Genomic DNA, 22,357 nt, shown 5'->3' with positions numbered 1-22,357 from the left:
CAACCGGGATATTTACGGATGAGATCCTACAGACTGTAGTTCTGACCCCAGGCATAAGTATGATGACAGAGCACTCCTGGCACTATTGACGGCACTATAGCTCAACCCTTCATCAAAATACAATTTGAACAGAAATTCTAACACATCTGGGATGGAAGCTGCGTGGTAACTAATGTTCCCATGTGAACAGAACTCCCATTTCCTGACATGAGATATGTATTGCTTTTTCATACTATCCCTCCTGGACGATGTGATGACGTCCACGGTACAGTTGGATAATCCCAGACCAAGGTATGGCCTCCTTAGAATCTGCAAATTAACAAATTAATACAATCATACAACGGGTGTTGATCCCCAGTCACAGGGTGCACCAATAGGTAATTACGTTTTGGAATCACCATAATAGGCTGTGTTATAATGTCCAAAATGAGAGGGAACCGTGGTTGTGTAGGTCAGTCGGGTACCACCAAAACTCCTAAAGCGGAGTCCTGCTTGATCTTGGTCAAGCACCAACTGATGAGGCAAAACGGTGGAAATGCATATAAAAACACTCCGCCCCAGTGTAGCGAGAACGTGTCTACACCTACAGCCCCAGGGTCTGGTTCCCATGAAACATACTTCAGCACCTGATGATTGAGTCTGGATGCAAACAAATTGATATCTGGCATCCCATACCGAACAACAAGATCATTAAATACATCATGATTCAACATCCATTCTATGTTGTCATTGAATTTGCGTAACCTGGTGTCTGCAACCATGTTGAATCTGCCTGGCAAGTAGACAGCTGAAACCCAAATGTTTCTTTTAATGCATCAGTGCCAAATAAGTTTAGCCAATCTGTCACAAGATTCTGACTTGATTTCACCCATATGATTCACATACGCCACTGCCATGGTGTTATCATTCTGAAGCTGAACATGTAAGTGATGCTTGGTGGTGTAATAAGCCTTAAGTCCATAAAACATTCCTAATAGCTCTAAATAATTAATTCCATGTGATTGGAGAATAAATGCCTCATGCACATTCCATCTGCCTCTACAGCTGGAGATGGTATCAGTAGCACCCCAACCCAAGGCACTAACATCAGTCTATAAAACAGCTGAAGGTGCTTCAATCAGAATTTTGTTGGAACAATTTGAAATGTTTCTTATCCATCATTCTACTTCAGCAATGGCTCCAGCTGGCAATTGCATGGGTCTGTTGAAACGACCTGCATGTATCCTGAGTGCCTGTACCTTTGCCCTGTGTAAATGTTGGTAATGCAAAGGTCCATACTGTGCAGCTGGTAAGGCAGCTACCAATTTGCCAATCAAGCTGGCCACATGCCTAATTGAAGGTGATTGCTCCCCAATGAGCTTGTTACAGCCCTCAATTAAATCCAATCTCTTGCTCTTGGGCAGAGTCACAGACATGCGAGTTGAATTAACTATGAATCCCAGATAATCAATAACTTTAACAGGTATCAATTTTGATTTAGTTAGATGAATGAGAAACCCCAATCTCTCAAACGTGAGTTTAACAGCTGAAACAGATAACTCAGCTGCCTTCCAATTTATTAAGATATCATCCAAATAGGCCATTACAATATGACCCTGAACCCGGAGTAGCCCCAAATACTGATTTTAACAGCTTTGTAAATAATCAAGAGGCTGAGGTTAACCCATTTGGCAGTGCTTTAAATTGCCATTATTGCCTCATCCAGCTAAATTTCAAATATGTCCGATGATCTTTATGCACAGGCACTGAGTAATATGCATCCTTTAGATCTATACATGCCACATAACAACCTCTGGAAACCAATTGCTTGGCAGTAGCAAATGTTTCCATTTTGAAATGTCTGTACTGCAGAAACGGATTACGTTATGTTAGGTCCTAAATAATCCGACTCCCACCATCTTTCTTTGGTCTAGGAAAAATATTAGATACGAATTGGTGAGTTTGATAAACTGTCTTCTCAATTACACCTTTTATATATAATTTTTCAATTTCAGCTTGAACCTCCAAATTCTGTTTTTGTGAGAAAATGAGTGCCCGACTTGGTGTATGCTGTGTGGGTGGACACAAATTGGGAAATAATTCAATTCGAAACCTTTGTATACTTTGCAGAAACCAGTGTAAACTCCCCCCAACTGGTAAGTAATTCTCACTGAATATGTTTCGACAAGAACCAGACCCACCTACCTCCATGGTTACCGGTGTAGTTATTTGTCCCCTGGTTCTGGTGGGAAAAGGCATGTTTGCCCGTGCTCCTGCTGGAGTGCACCAGCTGCGCATATTGAATGGCCGGCTTGGTCCTTGACCGGACCCGGTTTCAGCAACGCGCTTGTAGGGGTACTGCCTCCGCAGGGTTCTGCTGGTCATTGGTGCCTTAATGAGCCCAATGGTTTTTGCCTCGTCGTCCAGCTCCTTCTCCTGTTTTGCGAGGTCTTCACCAAACAGCAGATTCGGTGGCTGGATGTTGCTGGGCTTACACAGAACAGCAAACTTCGGGTTGATGGTAGGGCGGATGGCGCTCTTTCTAAGGCAGTTTATCTCAAAGTGCACATTGCACATGAGAGCCAGGGCATCCTGCTGTACATCAGAGGTGCCCACCATCCACCGACCTGGCGAATGCCGTAATGCCTGATGCGAGCAGCTTCAACACCCTCTGCAGCCTCATTTCCTGCGCCCTGATGCCTACTCCCATATGGCCCCAGATGGCGTGGTTCACTGCCGGCCCTTTATGCAGGATACAATTAGCCGGGGTGTCGTACATCTTGGCTGTTGCATCCATGGTCAGCTCCTGAAGCTGGTGTGAGGCCAAGTAATTAATACTCGCAGCCAACTCTTCACCCAGCGGCTCTCCTGAGTCTGTTGGGATGGCAAATCTTGCTGCCAGGAATGGTACCACTGACTCGTGCCCTTCATCCCTTGGGGTAGCCTCCACTGCTAAACCCACAGACTCGGCGTCAGAATCATACTGACCCGTTATGCTCTCCTTCTCCAAGAGGGAGGCATTAAGCAGCCCTGTGGCAGGTGCCGCTGGCGCGGGCTCTCGGAGAGGCCGGCACGGACACAACTCCTCCTGCTGGAGTGTATCTTGGTGGAGCATCCTCTCCATTAGGAGCTCCATCCTGGATAACCGACCAAATACGTTATCCATTACCGGAGGGGAACCCTCCCGGCCCGACTCGTCCGAGTCTATCGGCTGTGCAGACTTCCTGGTGGCTTTACGCCCCAAAGGTGCAGCCACGGTGCCCTCAGGCACCAAGTCTGCAGTCGCTGGTTTTACAATTAACGACTCAGTAGATGAACTAGGCGGCCGCCCGCTACCCGCACTCCCGCGGTCTTTGGTTTCATGCGCATGCGGACTGGCGGGGTTCTTCACAGAATCACTCGCGTGACTCCGAAGTAAAATACAATAATATTGAAGTTCTGATCTTGAGAATATCAATTTTTTGAATTTTCAAAACAGTCTGGGTGTTTATTACTACTTCCGTCACAATTAATTTTGTAATTAGCTACAATTAGGTAACTAACTAATTATATGCTTTAATTTCAGGTAATCCAAGTAAGATGTTTTATATTTGTTTCAGAATGCTTCAATGCATAATAATTGAAAAATTCATTAAGTTCTCTTAATTTTTCAGAAAGTTATGGGCTTTTGACTGTCCTTGATCACAGGTTTGAGTTAAGTCAATGGAAGACAAATAGGGAACAAGATGCTAATTTCCGAGTATGAAAATGGCCATAACTTTTTTAATACTGAAGATATGAAAGTGAATTAGGTGTCAAATAAAAGTTTTTTTTATGCTTTATCTGATGGGATAAATTGCAGACTTGATTTTTTAAATCTCAAAATGTTGTAACATTCCTATACCCAGGTTGTCGAGCAGCGCCAGGGCCTGGAACGAGGTCTGGTTCTCGTAGTCAGCCCGGCCCCCTGGCTGTAGACTTCAGCCGTCAGCTCGGCAGCCACCTGGTCTCCAGTGCAGGCCCCAACTTAATCTCCGGGCTCGTCCCTGACCCTGGCTCGTCCTTGGTTCCACTTGCGGTTTTTTTTCGGGGCCGGTCAAGGCCCCATCCCAAACCCCGAGCTCGGCCTTCACTCCAGCTCCAGACTCTGGTCCAGCCCAGGCTCAGTCTCCGGGCTCGGCCAACGGCAACAGCCTTCCCACCAGGCACTGGGCGGGCATCGACCCGAGCGAGGCCATGGGCGGGCGGGTGTCGACTCAAGAATCCGACTTGCGAGTGGATTGATTTTTTTGTGTTTTGAGCGCTTGAGTGCCCGTCCCGCGCGGAGTGTCCCGTCGTGCCTTGGGAGTTCATTGTGATGTCAGTCGGAATTTTATTCTTCAAAATAAGAACGTTGAAAACTTCAATATATATATATATTTTTTCTTTTTTTTGAAAACTTCAATATTTTGAAGCTGTTTTTTAAAAGGTTAATAACTTGAGAAATAGAGGTTGAAATGTGATGGGATGTATCCAGTCGGGGGAGAAAATGTGAGTAGCATGTGTGAAAATGGGAAGGCAGTGGCCAAGTGTTTGGAAGAAGATACAAATTAAGGAGATTAAAAGAAAGCCCCGGCTCACACAGACATTTAGAATGTTAAGGACAAAGGGACGTGTTTTAGTACAATAGAAATATATATAAATATGTATATGGGAGCGGCATGATGGCGCAGCTGTAGAGTTGCCGCCTTACATCGCCATAGACCCGGTTTTGATCCTGACTACAGATGCTGTTTGTGCGTTCTCCCTATCACCTGCGTGGGTTTTCTCTGGACTCTCCAGTTCCCTCCCACACTCCAAAGAGATTTGCAGGATAACTGACTTGGTATAATTGTAAATTGTCCCTAGTGTGTACAGGTCAGTGTTAAGAGTGCAGGGATCGCTGGTCGGCACAGACTTGTTGGGCCGAAGGGCCTGTTTCCCCACTGCATCTCTGAATTAAACTAAAATAACTTGGACATAAACGTAGATGGGGTGATTGGCGAGTTTGCAGATGACACAAAGGTTGCTGGGGCTACAGAGTGTGTCAAAGGCTGTCAAAGTATACAGCGGGTTATTGATCAGCTACAGGAATAGGAGGAGAAATGACAGATGGAGTTTAATCCGAACAAGTGTGAGGTGTTGTACTTTGGCAGGTTGAATGTAAAGGGAAAATATACAAATAACAGCAAGACCCTTAACACCATTAATGTTCAGAGGGATCTTGTGGTCCAAGTCTATGACTCCCTGAAAGTGAGAACACAAGTAGATAGAGTGGTACAGAAGGCATATGGTATGCTTTCCTTCATAGGTCAGGGCTTGGTGTAGTTCAGGAAGTCATGATGTGGTTTTATGAGACTTTGGTTAGTTCTGGTCACCCCGTTACAGGAAGGGGTTGGAGGCTTTGGAAAGGGTGCAGAGGAGATTAACCAGAACGATGCCTGGATTAGGGGGTATTAGTTACAGGCAGAAGTTGGACAGACTTGGATTCTTTTCTCTGGAACATCAAAGGTTGCATGGAGATGATGGAAGTATATATAATTATATGAGAGGCATTGATATGGTAGACAGTCAGAACCATATTCCCAGGATGGAAACATCAAATACCAGAAGGCATACGTTTAAGGTGAGAGGGGCAAAGTTTAAATCAGATATGGGTGCCTGGAACACGTTGCCGTTGAGGCAGATACGATGGCATTTAAGAGACTTTTGTAGAGACATATGGATATGGATTATGTGCAGGCAGATAACAGTTGGTCTTGGCATCATGTTCAATAAACTAAACAATAAACTGCGACAATAAACTAAACTAAACTAAACTGTTCAGCACAGACATGGTGTACTGAAAGAGCCTGTTCCTGTGCTGTACTTGTTCTGTGTTAATGATAAAGTAACATTGATGTACTTGTAGCTGATCAAATAATTATATTTAGAACATTGGGTTGTTCAATTTTGGGTAAACAACTCCCCCCCCCCCCCCCCCCCCCCAATCCCTTCTCCCTCCCCTTCCTCCTCCCTGTTCCCCACCTAGATTCACACCATTTTCTCCTCCTCCCCACCCCCATTTCCTTCCACCTGTATCCTTCACATTTCACGCCACCTCTATCCTTACCTTACACGTTTTTCTTTTCATCTTTACCCAATCACCAACCAATCAACCTCCCTACCCACCGCTCTCAAACTGTATCCACCTATCCACTTGCGTAGAAAGAAACTGCAGATGCAGCTTTACACCAAAGATAGGCACAAAATGCCGGAGAAACTCAACAGGTCAGGCAGCATTTGAACTCTGAAGAGGAGTCTGGACCTGAAACGTCACCTATCATGTTCTCCAGATATGCTGCTTGACCCACTGAATTACTCCAGCACATTCTGTTCTTCTTGATCAACCAGCGTCTGCAGTTCCTTGTGTCTACTTCTCTTCTCTCCCATCGGGCAAAAGGTATAGAAGTGTGAAAACGCACACCTCCAGATGCAGGGACAGTTTCTTCTCAGCTGTGATCAGGCAACTGAACCATCCTACCACAACTAGAGAGCAGTCCTGAACTACTATCTATCTCATTGGTGACCCTCGGACTATCTCTATCTTTGATTGGAATTTTCTGACTTTATCTTGCACTAAACGATATTCACGTTGTTCCCTTCATCATGTATCTGTACACTGTAAATGGCTCGATTATAATCATGTATTGTCTTTCCTCTGACTAGTTAGCACGTAAAACAAAAGCATTTCACTATACCTCGGTACACGTGACAAAAAACTAAACAAAACTCAAACTCGCTACTTGATACTTAGCTGTAACGTATGGTGCTCCATCCTGCTACTCCCTGGAATTCTCATTCGAACCATAGGTTTTATTGAGGGTAAATTAGACACAAATAAAATGACATAGCTCTGAATTTTACTGGTGAGTTCAGCCCCAGTTCCAGGAATGGTTTAAATTTGAATCTTTATACAATTGCTCAGAATTTGGAGTCATAGATTGATTCAGCGTGGAAACAGGCCCTTCCTTCCAACTTGCCCATGCTGGCCAATATGTCCCATCTACACTAGTCCCACCTGCCTGCATTTGGCCCATATCCTTCTAAACCTGTGCTATCCATGTACCTGCCTGAATGTTTCTTAAACATTACGATAGTCTCTGCCTCAACTATCTCCTCCGGCAGCTCGTTCCATACACCTACAATCCTTTGTGTGAAAAAGTTTCCCCTCAGGTTCCTATTAAATCTTTCCCCCACTGTGTACAAAATCATTGAACATAGAAGATAGAATGGTGCACCACATGAACAGGCCTTTCGGCCTCAGTTCCTGTGTCAGAAATGATGCCAAATGAAACCAATCTTCTCTGCTTGTACATAATACTCATTGGAGCACAGGAGGATGAGAGATGATCCTATAGAGGTGCATAAAATCATGAGGTGAATAGATAGGGTGAATGCAGCGTTATGGCGAGAGGAGCAAGATTTAATAGGAACCTGAGAGGCAGCTTAGTCACTTAGAGAGTGGGTATGTGGAACAAACTGCCAGAGGAGGGAGTTGTGGCAGAACAGCATTTAAATGAGACTTGGATGGGTACATGGATAGGAAAGGTTTGGAGGGATATGGGCAAAAGGGACTGGCTGAGATGGTGCATCCAAGTTAAGCCTCTTCAATGGCAATTTAGTCTCTGCCTCCACCACCACCCCTGGCAATACATTCCAGGCACTCACCACCTTCTGTTAAAGAACTAGCCCCACACATTTCCTTAAATGTTGCCCTCTCATTCCTAAATCCATGCCATCTAGATGTTTTGAGGTTCATCTCTGGGAGAAAGGTTCTGACTGTCTATAAAACTGACTATAAAACTCTGGTTCGACCGTGTGAAAGAGATATTGTTGTTATGGATGAAGAGTGAATGGAAACCAGATGGGTGTAACTAGGGCTGGACCACTGAGGAAACACAACAGCTGAAACCCCTTCTTCCATTTGTTCCCCAGGTCTCATTTTTCGTTCCTTGGAATTGTAACACCAGTACTACAATTTGCTCTAACCTTGTCTCAGCTTCCAAATATGCCGATTATGTACATGTGACCTCATTTGACGTGCAGAAGCATATGTGGACGGATTGCTTTGCAAAGGCAAATGCTCCCTATCACCAGACCCTGACAGGTAAGTGGAATAAGCCAGAAGCAAAATCCTGCAGATGTCACAAATCTGAAACCGAACAGAAAATGGCAGAAATAATTTGCTGGTCGGGTCGCAAATGCGGAAAGAGAAACAGAGGTTGCCATTAAAGAGGCTTAAATGACTAAGATGCTCCATCTACCAGAGGTAATGATATTTAAAATATTGGGTTGTCCAATTTTAGGACAACTCCACCCCCCCTCCCATCGAGTCCACGCCGACCATCGATCAGCCCTTCACACTAGCTCTATGATATCCCACTTTTGTATCCACTCCCTACACACTAGGGACAATGTACCCACAAACCTGCACGTCCTAGATAATGCTGCTGGCCTTGCCGAGGCAGCATGGAATATAAATGGAGACAATAGAAGGGAGTTTGGTTTGTGTGATGGCCCGGGCTACGTACACACAAGATGCATGAAACATTAAATTAATGTGAAGTGGTAAGTCCAGGATTGGGGATGTACAAAGATTGGGGGGGACGGGAGTCAGTCTAGCCCTCAACAGAAGTGGGAGGAGTTGTACAGTTTGATCGCCACAGGGAAAAAGTACCTCCTGTGGCAATCTGCGCTGCATCTTTGTGGAACCAGTCTGTTGACCTCCATCTATGCTCTATCTGCTCCCAGGAAGAGGTTTTCCACACCAGGTCATCGGAGATGTCCTCATTCTTAAGGGAATGGAGGTTCCCCTCTTCCATTATAGATGAGGCTCTCACGAGGGTCTCCTCGATATTCCGCAGCTCCGCTCTTTCTCCCCCTTCCCCCATTCGTAACAAGGACAGTTCCCCTTGTCCTCATCTTCCATCCCATCAGCCATCGCATACAGCACATAATCCTCTGACATTTACACCACCTCCAAACGGGATCCCACAACTAGCCACATCTACTCATCTCCTCCCCTTTCCACTTTCCACAGAGATTGTTCCCTCCGCAACTCCCTGGTCAACTCGTCCCTTCCCACCCAAACCACGCCCTTACCAGGTACATTCCCCTGCAACCATAGGAGATACAACATCTGTCCCTTTACCTCCCCCCTAGACTCCGTCCAAGGACCCCAAGAGTTTTTTAAGGCAAGGCAGAGGTTCACTTGCACCTCCTCCAACCTCCAACCTCATCGACAGTATTCGCTGTTCCAGGTGTGGAATCCTGTATATCAGAGGAACAGCACCTCATATTCCGCTTGGCCCGTTTACACCCCAGTGATATGAACATGGACTTCTCTAATTCCAAGTAGGCCTTGCTTTCCCTCTATCTCCATCACTCCCCTCCATTCCACCTTCCCAGTCCTCCCACCAGTCTTACTGTCTCCAACTACATTTTATCTCCGTACTGCCCACTCCCTTGACATTTGTCTGAAGAAGGATCTCAACCTGAAACGTCACCCATTCCTTCACTCCAGAGATGCTGCCTGTCCCACATTTTGTGTCTACATTCAATTTAAACCAGCATCTGCAGTTCTTTCCTACACTGTTGCTGAAGGTGCTCCTCAGGTTGACCAGTGTGTCATGGAGGGGGTGAGCTGTATTGTCCAGGATGCTCCGCAGTTTGAGGTGCATCCTCCCCTCCAAGACCATCTCCAGTGAATCCAACTCCACCCCCAGGAAGCAGCCAGCCTTCCTGATGAGCTTGTTAATCCTGATGGCATCTGTGGCCTTCGCCCTGCTGCCCCAGCACATGACAGTGAAGAAGATGGCACTGGCATCTTGATAGAACACCAATTGATACTACGCTTCACTTGCCCAGTTTAAATATTCATGCTGTCATTATTTTCTGTCCCTTTCAGGAATCTCCAGTTATATCAAAAAGGGCCTTAATTCCAAGAAGATAATATTGACCCTTCCATGGTTCGGTTATGATTATACTTGCAAACGCTTTATTGAGGTAAGTTGTTGCAGGACGCTGCCAGGACTCGAGGGCCTGAGCAATAGGGCCAAAGCAATCTTTGATCAGACTTTACTGGCTTTACCTTCCACTAAACGTTATTCACTTATCATTTATCTTACACTGTAAATGGCTCGATTGTAATCATGTCTTGTCTTTCCGCTGACTGGTTAGCACACAACTGAACCTCGGAGAGATATGGGCCAAATGTAAGCAGATGGGACTAGTGTAGATGGGGCAAGTTGGGCCAAAGGGTCTGTTTCCACGCTGTATGACTGTGACATTATGATTCTGTTTAGATTACCTTTATCTTTTAAATTAAACTTGCCTCACTGCCTCAATCTTTAACACTAAATAAGAAACGAGACATATCATTGTTTTAGTTTAGTTTAGAGAAACAGCGAGAAAACAGGCCCTTTGTCCACCGAGTCCACGGTGACCAATGATCACCCGTAGTTCTATCCTACACACTAGGGACAATTTACAGAAGCCAATTAACCAAAAAACCTGCATGAGTTTGAAGTGTGGGAGGAAACCGGAGCACCTGGAAGAAACCCACGTGGTCACAGGGAGAGCGTACAAACTCTGTACAGGCAGCACCCGTAATCAGGATCTAACCCGGGTCTCTGGCGCAGTGAGGCAGCAACTCTACCGCTGCACCACCATGCCACCCTCATCATTTTATACTCAACTTCTTCTCATTATATGAAACTTTGGTTGGATTTATTCTTGATTATTTCAATAGCTTTTTGCATTAGGGTTTGAAATATTTGTTTTATTTTAGCATTATACTGTGGGTAGCATAATGGTGCAGCAGGTAGTGCCGCTGTCTCAAGGCATCAGCAGATGAGGTGGGTAGTGCCACTGTCTCAAGGCATCAGCAGATGAGGTGCCAGCCGCTAGTTCATCTTCAGGAAGGTAAGAGGCCAAAGACAGAGATGGGAACTGGGCTGAGGTGGAGATTTAAATTAACAATTTGGCATGGTGTTGCAGCAGTAGAGTTGCTGCCTTCCTGCGCCAGAGACCCGGGTTCGATCCTGACTATGGATGCTGTCTGTATGGACTTTGTACGTTCTTTCTGTGACCACATGGACTTACTCCGGTTTCCTCCCACACCAGAAATGCGTACAGTTTTGCAGGTTAATTGGCTTCTGTAAATGGTCCCTATTGTGTAGGATGCAACTACAAGTGATCACTGGTCAGCACGGATTCAAAGGGCCGAAGGGCCTGTTTCTCGCTGTATCTCTATAAAAACTAAAACTAAGGTGACTGAAGCTTAACGGGAGGGGTAGTGTTAATGTAAGGGACACCCCAACTACGTAGTCATCCAATCTACCTGTGGCTTCACCAGAGTAGGAGAGACAATATTGTGAGCAGTAAATGTGACAGTGCATTCAGTCAGAATCTTTCTCTTTGGTTGGAGTTGTCAAAGACCAGAGGGCAGACAGTAACTTTAAGGTGAGGGGGGAAAGATTAAAAGAGATGTACGGGGCAAGAAGGTGGTGTGAGAAGTAGAGTGGGCATCAGAGAAGGTGGACGGGGTGAGCCAGAACATCTCGGAGATAGTGGACCCTTCAGGCCCAATCTTAATCTCTGAAACCTTAAATTGAATCTTGGGTGCTAATGGTTCCTCCGTGAGTCATACAGCACCGAAACAGGCCCTTCGGTCCAACTCATCCATGCTGATCCACATGTCCTATCTGGGCTAGTCCCACTTCCCTGCGTTTGACTTCTTTACCTATCAATCAGTCATTCTATTAACTCATTTTTTTTAAATTACCAAAGAAAATATTTTTACATTTAGGTTAGTTTAGAGATACAGCGCGGAAACAGGCCCTTTGGCCCACTGACCAGTGATCCCCGCACACTAACACTATCCTACACACACTAGGGCAATTTACAAATATATCAAGCTGGAATGTTGGAAGAAACCGGATCACCCGGAGAAAACCCATACGGTGACAGAGAGAACGTACAAACTCCGTACAGACAGCACCCGGTCAGGACGAACCCGGTGTCTGGCGCTGTGAGGCAGCAACTCTACCGCTGTGTCACCGTGCCACCCTTTGTACTTTTTCATTAATTTTCAGGCAGGCAGATGTGAAATAGTAAATGTACCTTTTGAAGGCGCACCCTGCAGTAATATCAGAGCACACAAGATCGCTTACAACGATATCATGAAACTATTGCCCAAGTCAATATCCGGTAGGATTTGGGATGATGACCTGAAAGCCCCATTTTTTGTCTACAAGGTAAGACCACTGGATAATACACAGCTAAGGTCAGTACATCCAAATATTTGTTATATTATGGTAACATTGTCGTGTTTAACAAGTAAATTCACTTTCCAATTGAGCTGATGAACGGACCTGCCCAATTCCACAAAGAATCGCAGAGAATTGTGGATGTAGCCCAGTCCATCACACAGACCACACTAGCCACCATTGACACCATTCTGTATCTTATCATGTATCTATACACTGTAAATAGCTCGATAGTAATCATGTATTGTCTTTCCGCCGACTGTTTAGCATGCAACAAAATGCTTTTCACTGTACCTCAGTACACGTGACAATAAACTAAACTAATCTACACTTCACACTGCCTCAGAAAAGCAGGCAACATAATAGTAAGATTAAACGAGGACTTACCAGTTTGAAGTTTGATCTTTATTTTATGAGGAGTTACGATGAGCGATTACGTGAAGAAGGCCATCAACCCGCATGCGCGTCAATCTTCAAACCAGACGTGTGAAATCACAGAATAACAGTTATTGAACTAAAATAGTAAGATTAGAGCTGACTAGAACTTCCAGAAAGATCTTTATGTTACGAGGGTCGGGAGCGGAGGGCACGTAATCGCTCATCGTAGCTCCTCATAAAATAAAGATCAAACTTCTAACTGGTAGGTTTTCATTTAATCTTACTATTTTCCTTCGGAGTCATGTGAGTGCCTACGTGAAGAATGTGAAGCTCTGTGATTTCATGCCATGGAAACGAGTCCATGCGTCACACACCACATCAATTGACCAGTATGAGTGAGAAAAAATTAATGCATTGAAACATGACATGGATAAAAAATGATGATGCTTTAATAACGAAAGAAAATTAACAGTGACCTCTCTCACCCAGGGGGAAACTGTGAAACAGAACTTAAAACAGAATTAGCAAGCTTGTTATAAAATTTTTCGTATGTCCGCACATTAGACCATTCTGCAGCCGCTAGAATGAGGTTGAGAGGGACGTCCATATTCCTTGCTGCTGACGTCGATGCAGCCCTGGTGGAATGAGGTTTTAAAGTGTCAGTGTCTACTCCTGCACACGCCAGAACCTGTTTAATCCACCTAGAGATGGTCTGCACCATAACCTTTCTATGAGGTTTAATATGACTATGTAGCGAGAAAGCATCTACTGCTATTGCCCCTGGGTCTGGTTCCCATGACATGTAGTTTTCTAACTGATGATTAAGCCTGGATGCAAACAGATCAATGTCCGGTACACCATAACGAATGACAATGTCTAAATACTTTGTGATTCAACATCCATTCTTTGTTGTCATTGAATTCTCATGACCTGGTGTCTGCCACCATGTTATATCTACCTGGCAAGTAGATAGCTGAAACCCAGATGTTTCTTGTAATACACCAGTGCCAAATGATATTAGACAATTTATCACAGGATAGACTTACTACCACCCATGTGATTAATGTACGCTACTGCTGTAGTGTTGTCAATCTGAAGTTGAACATGCACATGATGCATGTTGGTACAATAAGCCTTTAACCCATAGAGTGCTCCCAACAACTCAGTTAATACTATGTGACTGAAGCATTGATGATTCCTGCAGATCCCATCTGCCACTGCAGCTAGAGACGGTGTTGGTAGCACCCCAACCTAGCGCACTGGCATCAGTTTGCAGGATAACTAAAATAGTACTAGAACAATACTGAATATTGGTAACGCACCATTGTAACTCAGCCAGGGCTTCAGCTGGCAATTGCATGGGTCTATCGAAGCGACCCCTATGAAGCTTGAGTGCCCGTTCCTTTGCACGCTGTTAGTTTGGGTAGTGCAAAGGCTCGAACTGAGCAGCTGGGAAAGCAGCCACTAATTTCCCAATTATACTAGCCACATGTCTAATAGAGGGTTGGTTTATAACAATGAGTTTCCTGCAGGCTTCAATTAACTCTAATTGCTTGCCCCGAGGCAGAGTCACTGCATGTGTACTGAGTTAATGGTGAATCCCAAATAGTCAATTATCATAGATGTTACCAATTTAGACTTAACTGGATGGATTAGGAACCCCTACCTCTCAAACATAAGTTTTGTAGCTGACACAGATAATTCAGCTAATTCCAAAGTCTTTCCAATGATTAAGATGTCATCCAAATATGCCATGGCTTTATAATTCTGTGCCTTGAGTAGCCCCAGGACTGGTTTTAGCAATTTTGTGAATAGTCTGGGGGCTGAGATTAACCCATTAGGCAATGATTTAAACTGCCACATTTGCTCCATCCAGCTAAACCTCAATCTCCTGTGGTCTTCGTGAATGGCCACTGAATCTTTGAGGTCAATGCTTGCCATGTAGCATCCCTTGGAAACAAGTTGTTTGTCAGTGACAACGTTTCCATTTTGAAGTGTTTATACTGCACAAAGGTGTTAAACTCTGTTAAATCAAGGATAATTCGACTTCCTCCATCCTTCTTTTGCCTAGTATATATGTTGGACACAAACTGGTGAGGCTCACAACTCAACCTCTCAATTACCCCTTTCTTGAGTAAAGACTCAATTTCCTCTTGTGCACTCATACACTTACCTGAGCGTTTTAAACTTACCGCTGGAAGGAGCGATGTGCCCGCCAGTCAGTCGTTGCGCAATGCCTCACGTGACTCCGAAGTAAAATCAACAACTTGTCCCACCTTGGTCATTCCATCTTCGCCCTGCCCATTCCAGCAGAAGACACAGAAGCTGCGCACCACCAGACTCAGGGACAGCTACTTCCCCTCTGTTATGGAGCTTCTGAACGGTACTTCCATAAGCTAGAGTACTCTGCAATTCACCTCTACCCCATTGCAGACATTGGACAGTCTCTGGAACTGATGCACTACAATGCTGAGAACTATTTTCTGCACTCTGTATCTTCCCCTTTGCTCTACCTGTTGTACTTGAGTTTGTCTTTGTTGTATTTATGTATAGTATTGTCTGATCTGATTGAACACCCTGCAAAACAAAGCTTTTCACTGTACCTCGGTACACATGACAATAATTATCATAAAGCTATAAAATAAACCTAGACCTCTCATATATGTTAATGATTTATTCCAGGTCCTCCAGTCTACCCCATTGTGATTCTTGCTCTTTTTAAAAATAAAATAAAGAACATTGTAAATAGAGTATGATGTATAAATACATACAAATTCTATAGATTATCTATCTTCTATACCCAACTAAAACTCTCATCTTGTCCTCTTTGTGCTGTTTTTACAAAACTGCACCCAATAGCGCTATGTTTTTATGCCACCTTACTCACCATTCTCCTGTGCTGCCTGTGCTGCAAGCGCACCCCCCCCCCCCCCCCCCCCCCCCCCCAGCTGCAGGATGCTCCCCACCGGTCACCGCCTGAAGCTGGTGGGTTGTGGCAGCAGTAGGTGCGCAGTACCACGGCAGGGGTAGGCAGTGGCAGGGGTAGGCAGCGGTTGGCCACGGCAGTGGTTGTCCACGGCAGCGCTCCCTCTCCACAGGCCACTGACAGGCCCCGCCTGAAGCCGTGCCACTTCCCCGACTGCAGGACACAAGACCCTTCTTCAGACTTCTCCAAATATCACCTATTCCTTTTCTCCAGATATGCTGTCTGACCCGCTGAGTTACTCCAGCTTTTTCTGTGTATCTTTGGTTTAAACCAGCATCTACAGTTCCTTCCTACATGTCGCCCATCAATGTTCTCCAGATGTTGCCTTACCTTCTGCGTTTCTCCAGCACTTTGTTTTTATTGGCATGAACTGCACTGTTTTGTTAAAGAAATCCATCAATGTTTCTCAGTCAGTGCACTGAACCAAGCTAAGTCCACTCTTTGATCCACAACAGGTTGGTACGACATTCCACGAGGTCTGGTACGATGATCCAGAGAGCATTTCATGGAAGACGACTTTCTTGAAGAAGTTCAAGCTGGGAGGCATTGGCATGTGGAAGGCAAATTTTGCCAACTATAGTTCTGATCCCATTGCTGCGATGAAAAATGAAGAGATGTGGAACGCTCTCTGCCCTCCCTGAGAGAAACGTCAAGCCTACGGTCATTTCATTATTATCAAAGTGACCATTACACTTTGCAATTAAATCTGGCTTTGAGTGAGCCAACACGGAACACACACACAATTAAAATATTAATGCCGATCTGGGGATTAGTGTTTTGTCTAAAGAAGGAATTATTATCCACTGAATAAAAACAATATAACTATATAACTCATCCCTTCCCAACCAAACCACCCCCTCCCCAGATACCTTTCCCTGCAGTTGCAGGAGGTTCAACACCTGTCGCTATACCTCCTCCCTCGACTCTGTCCAGGGACCACAATAGTCCTTTCAGGTTAGGCAAAGATTCACTTGCACCTCCTCTGACCTCATCTAATGTATCCGTTGTGGACTCTTATTTATTGACTGGGCAAACGTAGACTGGGCGATCGTTTTGCTGGACACCTTCTCTCAGTCTGCCTGAACCTACTGATCTCCCGGTTGCTGGACACTTTAATTCTCCTTCCCATTCCTACACAGACTTTTCTGTCCTAGGTCTCCACTGAATCAGTACCCCATTCCTGCCTTCTCTCCATATCCCTTAGCTCCACGACCTGTTAGCAATGTTGTGTTTCTTTTATCATCCTTATTTTTTTGCATATCTTTCATTCATTGTTCTTTATCTACCTACATCATCGTCTATATTTCTCGTTTCCCTTATTCCTAACCAGTCTGAAGAATGGGTTTGACCTGAAAAGTCACCCATTCCTTCTCTCCAGAGATGCTGTGCTGCTTGTCCTGCTGAGTTACTCCTGCATTTTGTGTCTATCTTCTATATAAGTTTAGTTTAGTTTATTATTATCCAGTGGATAAAAGTGAATAAGTCTCCAGGTCCTGACAGGATATTCTCTAGGACATTGAGGGAAGTTAGTGTAGAAATAGCCGGGGCTATGACAGAAATATTTCAAATGTCATTAGAAACGGGAATAGTCCCCGAGGATTGGCGTACTGCGCATGTTGTTCCATTGTTTAAAAAGGGTTCTAAGAGTAAACCTAGCAATTGTAGACCTGTTAGTTTGACTTCAGTGGTGGGCAAATTAATGGAAAAGATACTTAGAGATAATATATATAAGCATCTAGATAAACAGGGTCTGATTAGGAACAGTCAACATGGATTTGTGCCTGGAAGGTCATGTTTGACTAATCTTCTTGAATTTTTTGAAGAGGTTACTAGGGAAATTGACGAGGGGAAAGCAGTGGATGTTGTCTATATGGACTTTAGTAAGGACTTTGACAAGGTTCCTCATGGAAGGTTGGTTAAGAAGGTTCAACTGTTGGGTATAAATGCAGGAATAGCAAGATGGATTCAACAGTGGCTGAATGGGAGAAGCCAGAGGGTAATGGTGGATGGCTGTTTATCGGGTTGGAGGCAGGTGACTAGTGGGGTGCCTCAGGGATCTGTGTTGGGTCCTTTGTTGTTTGTCATGTACATCAATGATCTGGATGAAGGTGTGGTAAATTGGATTAGTAAGTATGCAGATGATACCAAGATAGGGGGTGTTGTGGATAATGAAGAGGATTTCCAAAGTCTACAGAGTGATTTAGGCCATTTGGAAAAATGGGCTGAAAGATGGCAGATGGAGTTTAATGCTGATAAATGTGAGGTGCTACACCTTGGCAGGACAAATCAAAATAGGACGTACATGGTAAATGGTAGGGAATTGAAGAATACAATTGAACAGAGGGATCTGGGTATAACCGTGCATAGTTCCTTGAAGGTGGAATCTCATATAGATAGGGTGATAAAGAAAGCTTTTGGTATGCTAGCCTTTATAAATCAGAGCATTGAGTATAGAAGCTGGGATGTAATGTTAAAATTGTACACGGCATTGGTGAGACCAAATCTGGAGTATGGTGTACAATTTTGGTCGCCCAATTATAGGAAGGATGTCAACAAAATAGAGAGAGTACAGAGGAGATTTACTAGAATGTTGCCTAGGTTTCAACAACTAAGTTACAGAGATAGGTTGAATAAGTTAGGTCTTTATTCTCTGGAGCGCAGAAGGTTAAGGGGGGACTTGATAGAGGTCTTTAAAATGATGAGAGGGATAGACAGAGTTGATGTGGACAAGCTTTTCCCTTTGAGAATAGGGAAGATTCAAACAAGAGGACATGACTTCAGAATTAAGGGACAGAAGTTTAGGGGTAATATGAGAGGGAACTTCTTTAGAAACATAGAAACATAGAAATTAGGTGCAGGAGTAGGCCATTCGGCCCTTCGAGCCTGCACCGCCATTCAATATGATCATGGCTGATCATCCAACTCAGTATCCCGTACCTGCCTTCTCTCCATACCCCCTGATCCCCTTAGCCACAAGGGCCACATCTAACTCCCTCTTAAATATAGCCAATGAACTGGCCTCAACTACCCTCTGTGGCAGAGAGTTCCAGAGATTCACCACTCTCTGTCTGAAAAAAGTTCTTCTCATCTCGGTTTTAAAGGATTTCCCCCTTATCCTTAAGCTGTGACCGCTTGTCCTGGACTTCCCCAACATCGGGAACAATCTTCCTGCATCTAGCCTGTCCAACCCCTTAAGAATTTTGTAAGTTTCTATAAGATCCCCTCTCAATCTTCTAAATTCTAGAGAGTATAAACCAAGAGTTACTCAGAGAGTGGTAGCGGTGTGGAATGAGCTTCCAGTGGAAGTGGTGGAGGCAGGTTCATTGGTATCATTTAAAAATAAATTGGATAGGCAAATGGATGAGAAGGGAATGGAGGGTTATGGTATGAGTGCAGGCAGGTGGGACTAAGGGAATAAATAAATAAATAAATAAATAATCCAAAAAAATTGTTCGGCACGGACTTGTAGGGCCGAGATGGCCTGTTTCCGTGCTGTAATTGTTATATGGTGTTATATGGTATTATTGTCATGTGTATGGAGGGACAGTGGAAAGCTTTTTGTTGCATGCTATCCAGTCAGTGAAAAGACTACACATGGTTACAATAAAGCTGTTTACATTATACACACACAAGATAAAGGGTAAAATGATTAGTGCAAGATAAAGATATTTCAAAAGTCTCCAATGAGATAGATGGGAGTTATAACAATATAAAAGGACGGGACAAGCTCGATGCAGGTAAATGTCCCCAATGTTGGGCGAGTCCAGAATCAGGGGCCACAGTCTTATAATAAAGGGGAGGTCATTTAACACTGAGGTGAGAAAAAACTTTTTCAGCCAGAGAGTTGTGTATTTGTGGAATTCCCTGCCACAGAGGGCAGTGGAGGCTAAATCACTGGATAGATTTAAGAGTTAGATAGAGCTCTAGGGGCTAGTGGAATCAAGGGATATGGGGAGAAGGCAGGCACGGGTTATTACAGGGCTCTCGCTTAACTTTTTTCCCCTGTTGCCAGCCGGGCAACCTTGACAGCTTTTTAGGTTGCCAAATGACAGTTTAGGTGGTCATTTAAGACGGTTGCATTACGCGTGCGATAATGTGCTTGGACGAAGTGCATAGTTACCAGTTGGAATTATGCTCAATGAAGCATTCACATATTATGTTCAAGAAGGAACTGCAGATGCTGGAAAATCGAAGGTAGACAAAAGTGCTGGAGAAACTCAGCGGGTGCAGCAGCATCTATGGAGCTAAGGAAATAGGCAACGTTTCGGGTCGAGACCCTTCTTCTTGAATGGGGGGATCAGTACAGGACAGATGGGGGGATTAGTACACTATGAATTGGCGGGGGAGGGGGGGGGTCAGGACAGTGTGGATCGGAGGGTCTGTGCAGGATGAATGGGTGATCACTACAGGAAATAATAATAATAATAATAATAATAAATTTTATTTATGGGCGCCTTTCAAGAGTCTCAAGGACACCTTACAAAAATTTAGCAGGTAGAGGAAAAACATGTAAGGGGAATGAAATAAATAGTAGAGACATGACTAGTACGCAAAGTAAAGACAGAATTCAATACAAAACACAACAATAAGGCAATTAATGCACAGATGAAAAGGGAGGGGGACGTGGGGCTAAGGATAGGCAGAGGTGAAGAGATGGGTCTTGAGGCGGGACTGGAAGATGGTGAGAGACACGGAATTGCGGATCAGTTGGGGGAGGGAGTTCCAGAGCCTGGGAGCTGCCCTGGAGAAGGCTCTGTCCCCTAAACTGCGGAGGTTAGACTGAGGGGATCAGTAAAGGATGTATGGGGGCTAAGTACGGGATGAATGAGGGGATCAGTACAGGATGCATGAGGGGATCAGTACAGGATGAATGGGAGTTCAGTAAAAGATGAATGGGGAGATCACTACAGGATGGATGGGGGGGGTTGGTGCGGGGTAAATGGAGGGTGGGTCAGTACGGGATGAATAGGAGGATCAGTGCAGTATGAATGGGGGGAGAAGTGCAGGATGGATGGGGGGGGGGGGAATGGCAGGAGAATCAATGCGAGGTGGGTAGGGTGCTGAATAGATTGGGGGGGGGGTAGATGGGGAGGGGAGCACAGGGAATGCCAGTGAGGACTGAATAGAGGAAGAGCGAATGGAGATCACTGTGGGATGGAGAGGAAGGGTCCCAGGTTAAGAGGGGTGGAGGGGGGCGTACAAGAGAAAGAGAGAGAGAGGGTAGGGTGGAAGGTGCAGAGGAAGGAAGGTGAGCGCTCCTCGGACAACATCGCCCCGCTGCCTTGGACGTCCCTGTCCAACGCCAAAATTCCGCCGCCTCCATGCCACCGCCTCCTCCGCCAGCCGACAGGAAGGTGCGGGACTGAGCGGTGCAGCGCAAAGATCCTATAGGATGTGTTGTGCAGCTGCTTCGGACGGCGGAAAGAGGCCTTCTCCTCCCCCTCTCTCTCTCCATCCTCGGCGTGCGAGAGGGTTGTATTGAAAGCGCCGTTTGCAGATTTGCAAGCAGCTGCCGTTATCAGGGCGATAGCGGCCGCTGCTTGCAAATCCGCCAACGGCGCTTTCACAGGGAGGGAGGTTCCTTCTGCCGGGCGGGGTGCGGGAGGAGGAGGCGATGGAGCCGCTGTTGCCGCTGTTCGGGGCCCGTCATTCGCTCCGACCCTTCGTCACCACGCACCTTGTATCTTTGCCCCACAATCAAAGATACTAGACGAATACAGCCGCCGCCGACACGAAACCTCACGTTCCTATTCTCCAGAGATGCTGCCTGAGTCGCCATTTAGGTAGCCCGGCTACGCTTTGAGTGGTCAATGGCACCCGGGCAACCACTAATTTCGAGCCCTGTTATTGATTGGGGACAATCAATGGTGATCACAATGAATGGTGGTGCTGGCTCAAAGGGCTGAATGGCCTCCTCCTGCACCTATTTTCTATGTTTCTATGTTAGGATCATGCTCTAGTTGGTGATACGGTGGTTCAGTTGCCTGATAACAGCTGGGAAGAAATTGTGTTGGAAGGAACTGCAGACGCTGGCTTAAACCAAAGATAAACACGTCAAGCCAAGTCAAGTCAATATTATTTCTATAGCACATTTAAAAACAACTCTTGTTGACCAAAGTGATTTACATCGGCGCAGGTACTCATGTGCTACATACAGTGGTACATAGATCTAACAATTAATAAATAAATACATACATACAGCGCTCCCTCAGAGGGCCTCAAGAAACGCTTGTGAGTAGAAATAAGTTTTAAGTCTAGACTGAAAGGAGTCGATGGAGGAGGCAGTTCTGTTAACATAGAAACATAGAAAGTAGGTGCAGGAGTAGGCCATTCGGCCCTTCGAGCCTGCACCGCCATTCAATATGATCATGGCTGATCATCCAACTCAGTATCCCGTACCTGCCTTCTCTCCATACCCTCTGATCCCTTAGCCACAAGGGCCACATCTAACTCCCTCTTAAATATAGCCAATGAACTGGCCTCAACTACCCTCTGTGGCAGAGAGTTCCAGAGATTCACCACTCTCTGTGTGAAAAAGGATCTTCTCATCTCGGTTTTAAAGGATTTCCCCCTTATCCTTAAGCTCTGACCCCTTATCCTGGACTTCCCCAACATCGGGAGCAATCTTCCTGCATCTAGCCTGTCCAACCCCTTAAGAATTTTGTAAGTTTCTATAAGATCCCCTCTCAATCTCCTAAATTCTAGA

The 22,357-nt window shown here is 45.2% G+C and overlaps 1 protein-coding gene across 1 annotated transcript in view; it reads left to right on the top strand.

Annotated features, from left to right (window-relative positions):
- The window catches only part of LOC129700695 (di-N-acetylchitobiase-like), a 47,648-nt gene extending 31,038 nt beyond the window's left edge, over window positions 1–16,610 (top strand). The window contains exons 4-7 of the mRNA XM_055641281.1: window positions 7,954–8,125; window positions 9,926–10,023; window positions 12,114–12,275; window positions 16,107–16,610. Of these exons, the coding sequence (XP_055497256.1) occupies window positions 7,954–8,125; window positions 9,926–10,023; window positions 12,114–12,275; window positions 16,107–16,292 (618 nt within the window). The 3' untranslated portion in view covers window positions 16,293–16,610. The remainder of the gene's footprint in view (window positions 1–7,953; window positions 8,126–9,925; window positions 10,024–12,113; window positions 12,276–16,106) is intronic.
- Window positions 16,611–22,357: the final 5,747 nt, after the last annotated feature.

Source organism: Leucoraja erinacea, chromosome 10 (assembly GCF_028641065.1).
Source record: "Leucoraja erinacea ecotype New England chromosome 10, Leri_hhj_1, whole genome shotgun sequence".
NCBI classification, from domain to species: Eukaryota; Metazoa; Chordata; class Chondrichthyes; order Rajiformes; family Rajidae; genus Leucoraja; species Leucoraja erinaceus.
The sequence above is the reverse complement of the archived record's forward strand: the minus strand, read 5'-3'. Positions and strand labels throughout refer to the sequence as shown.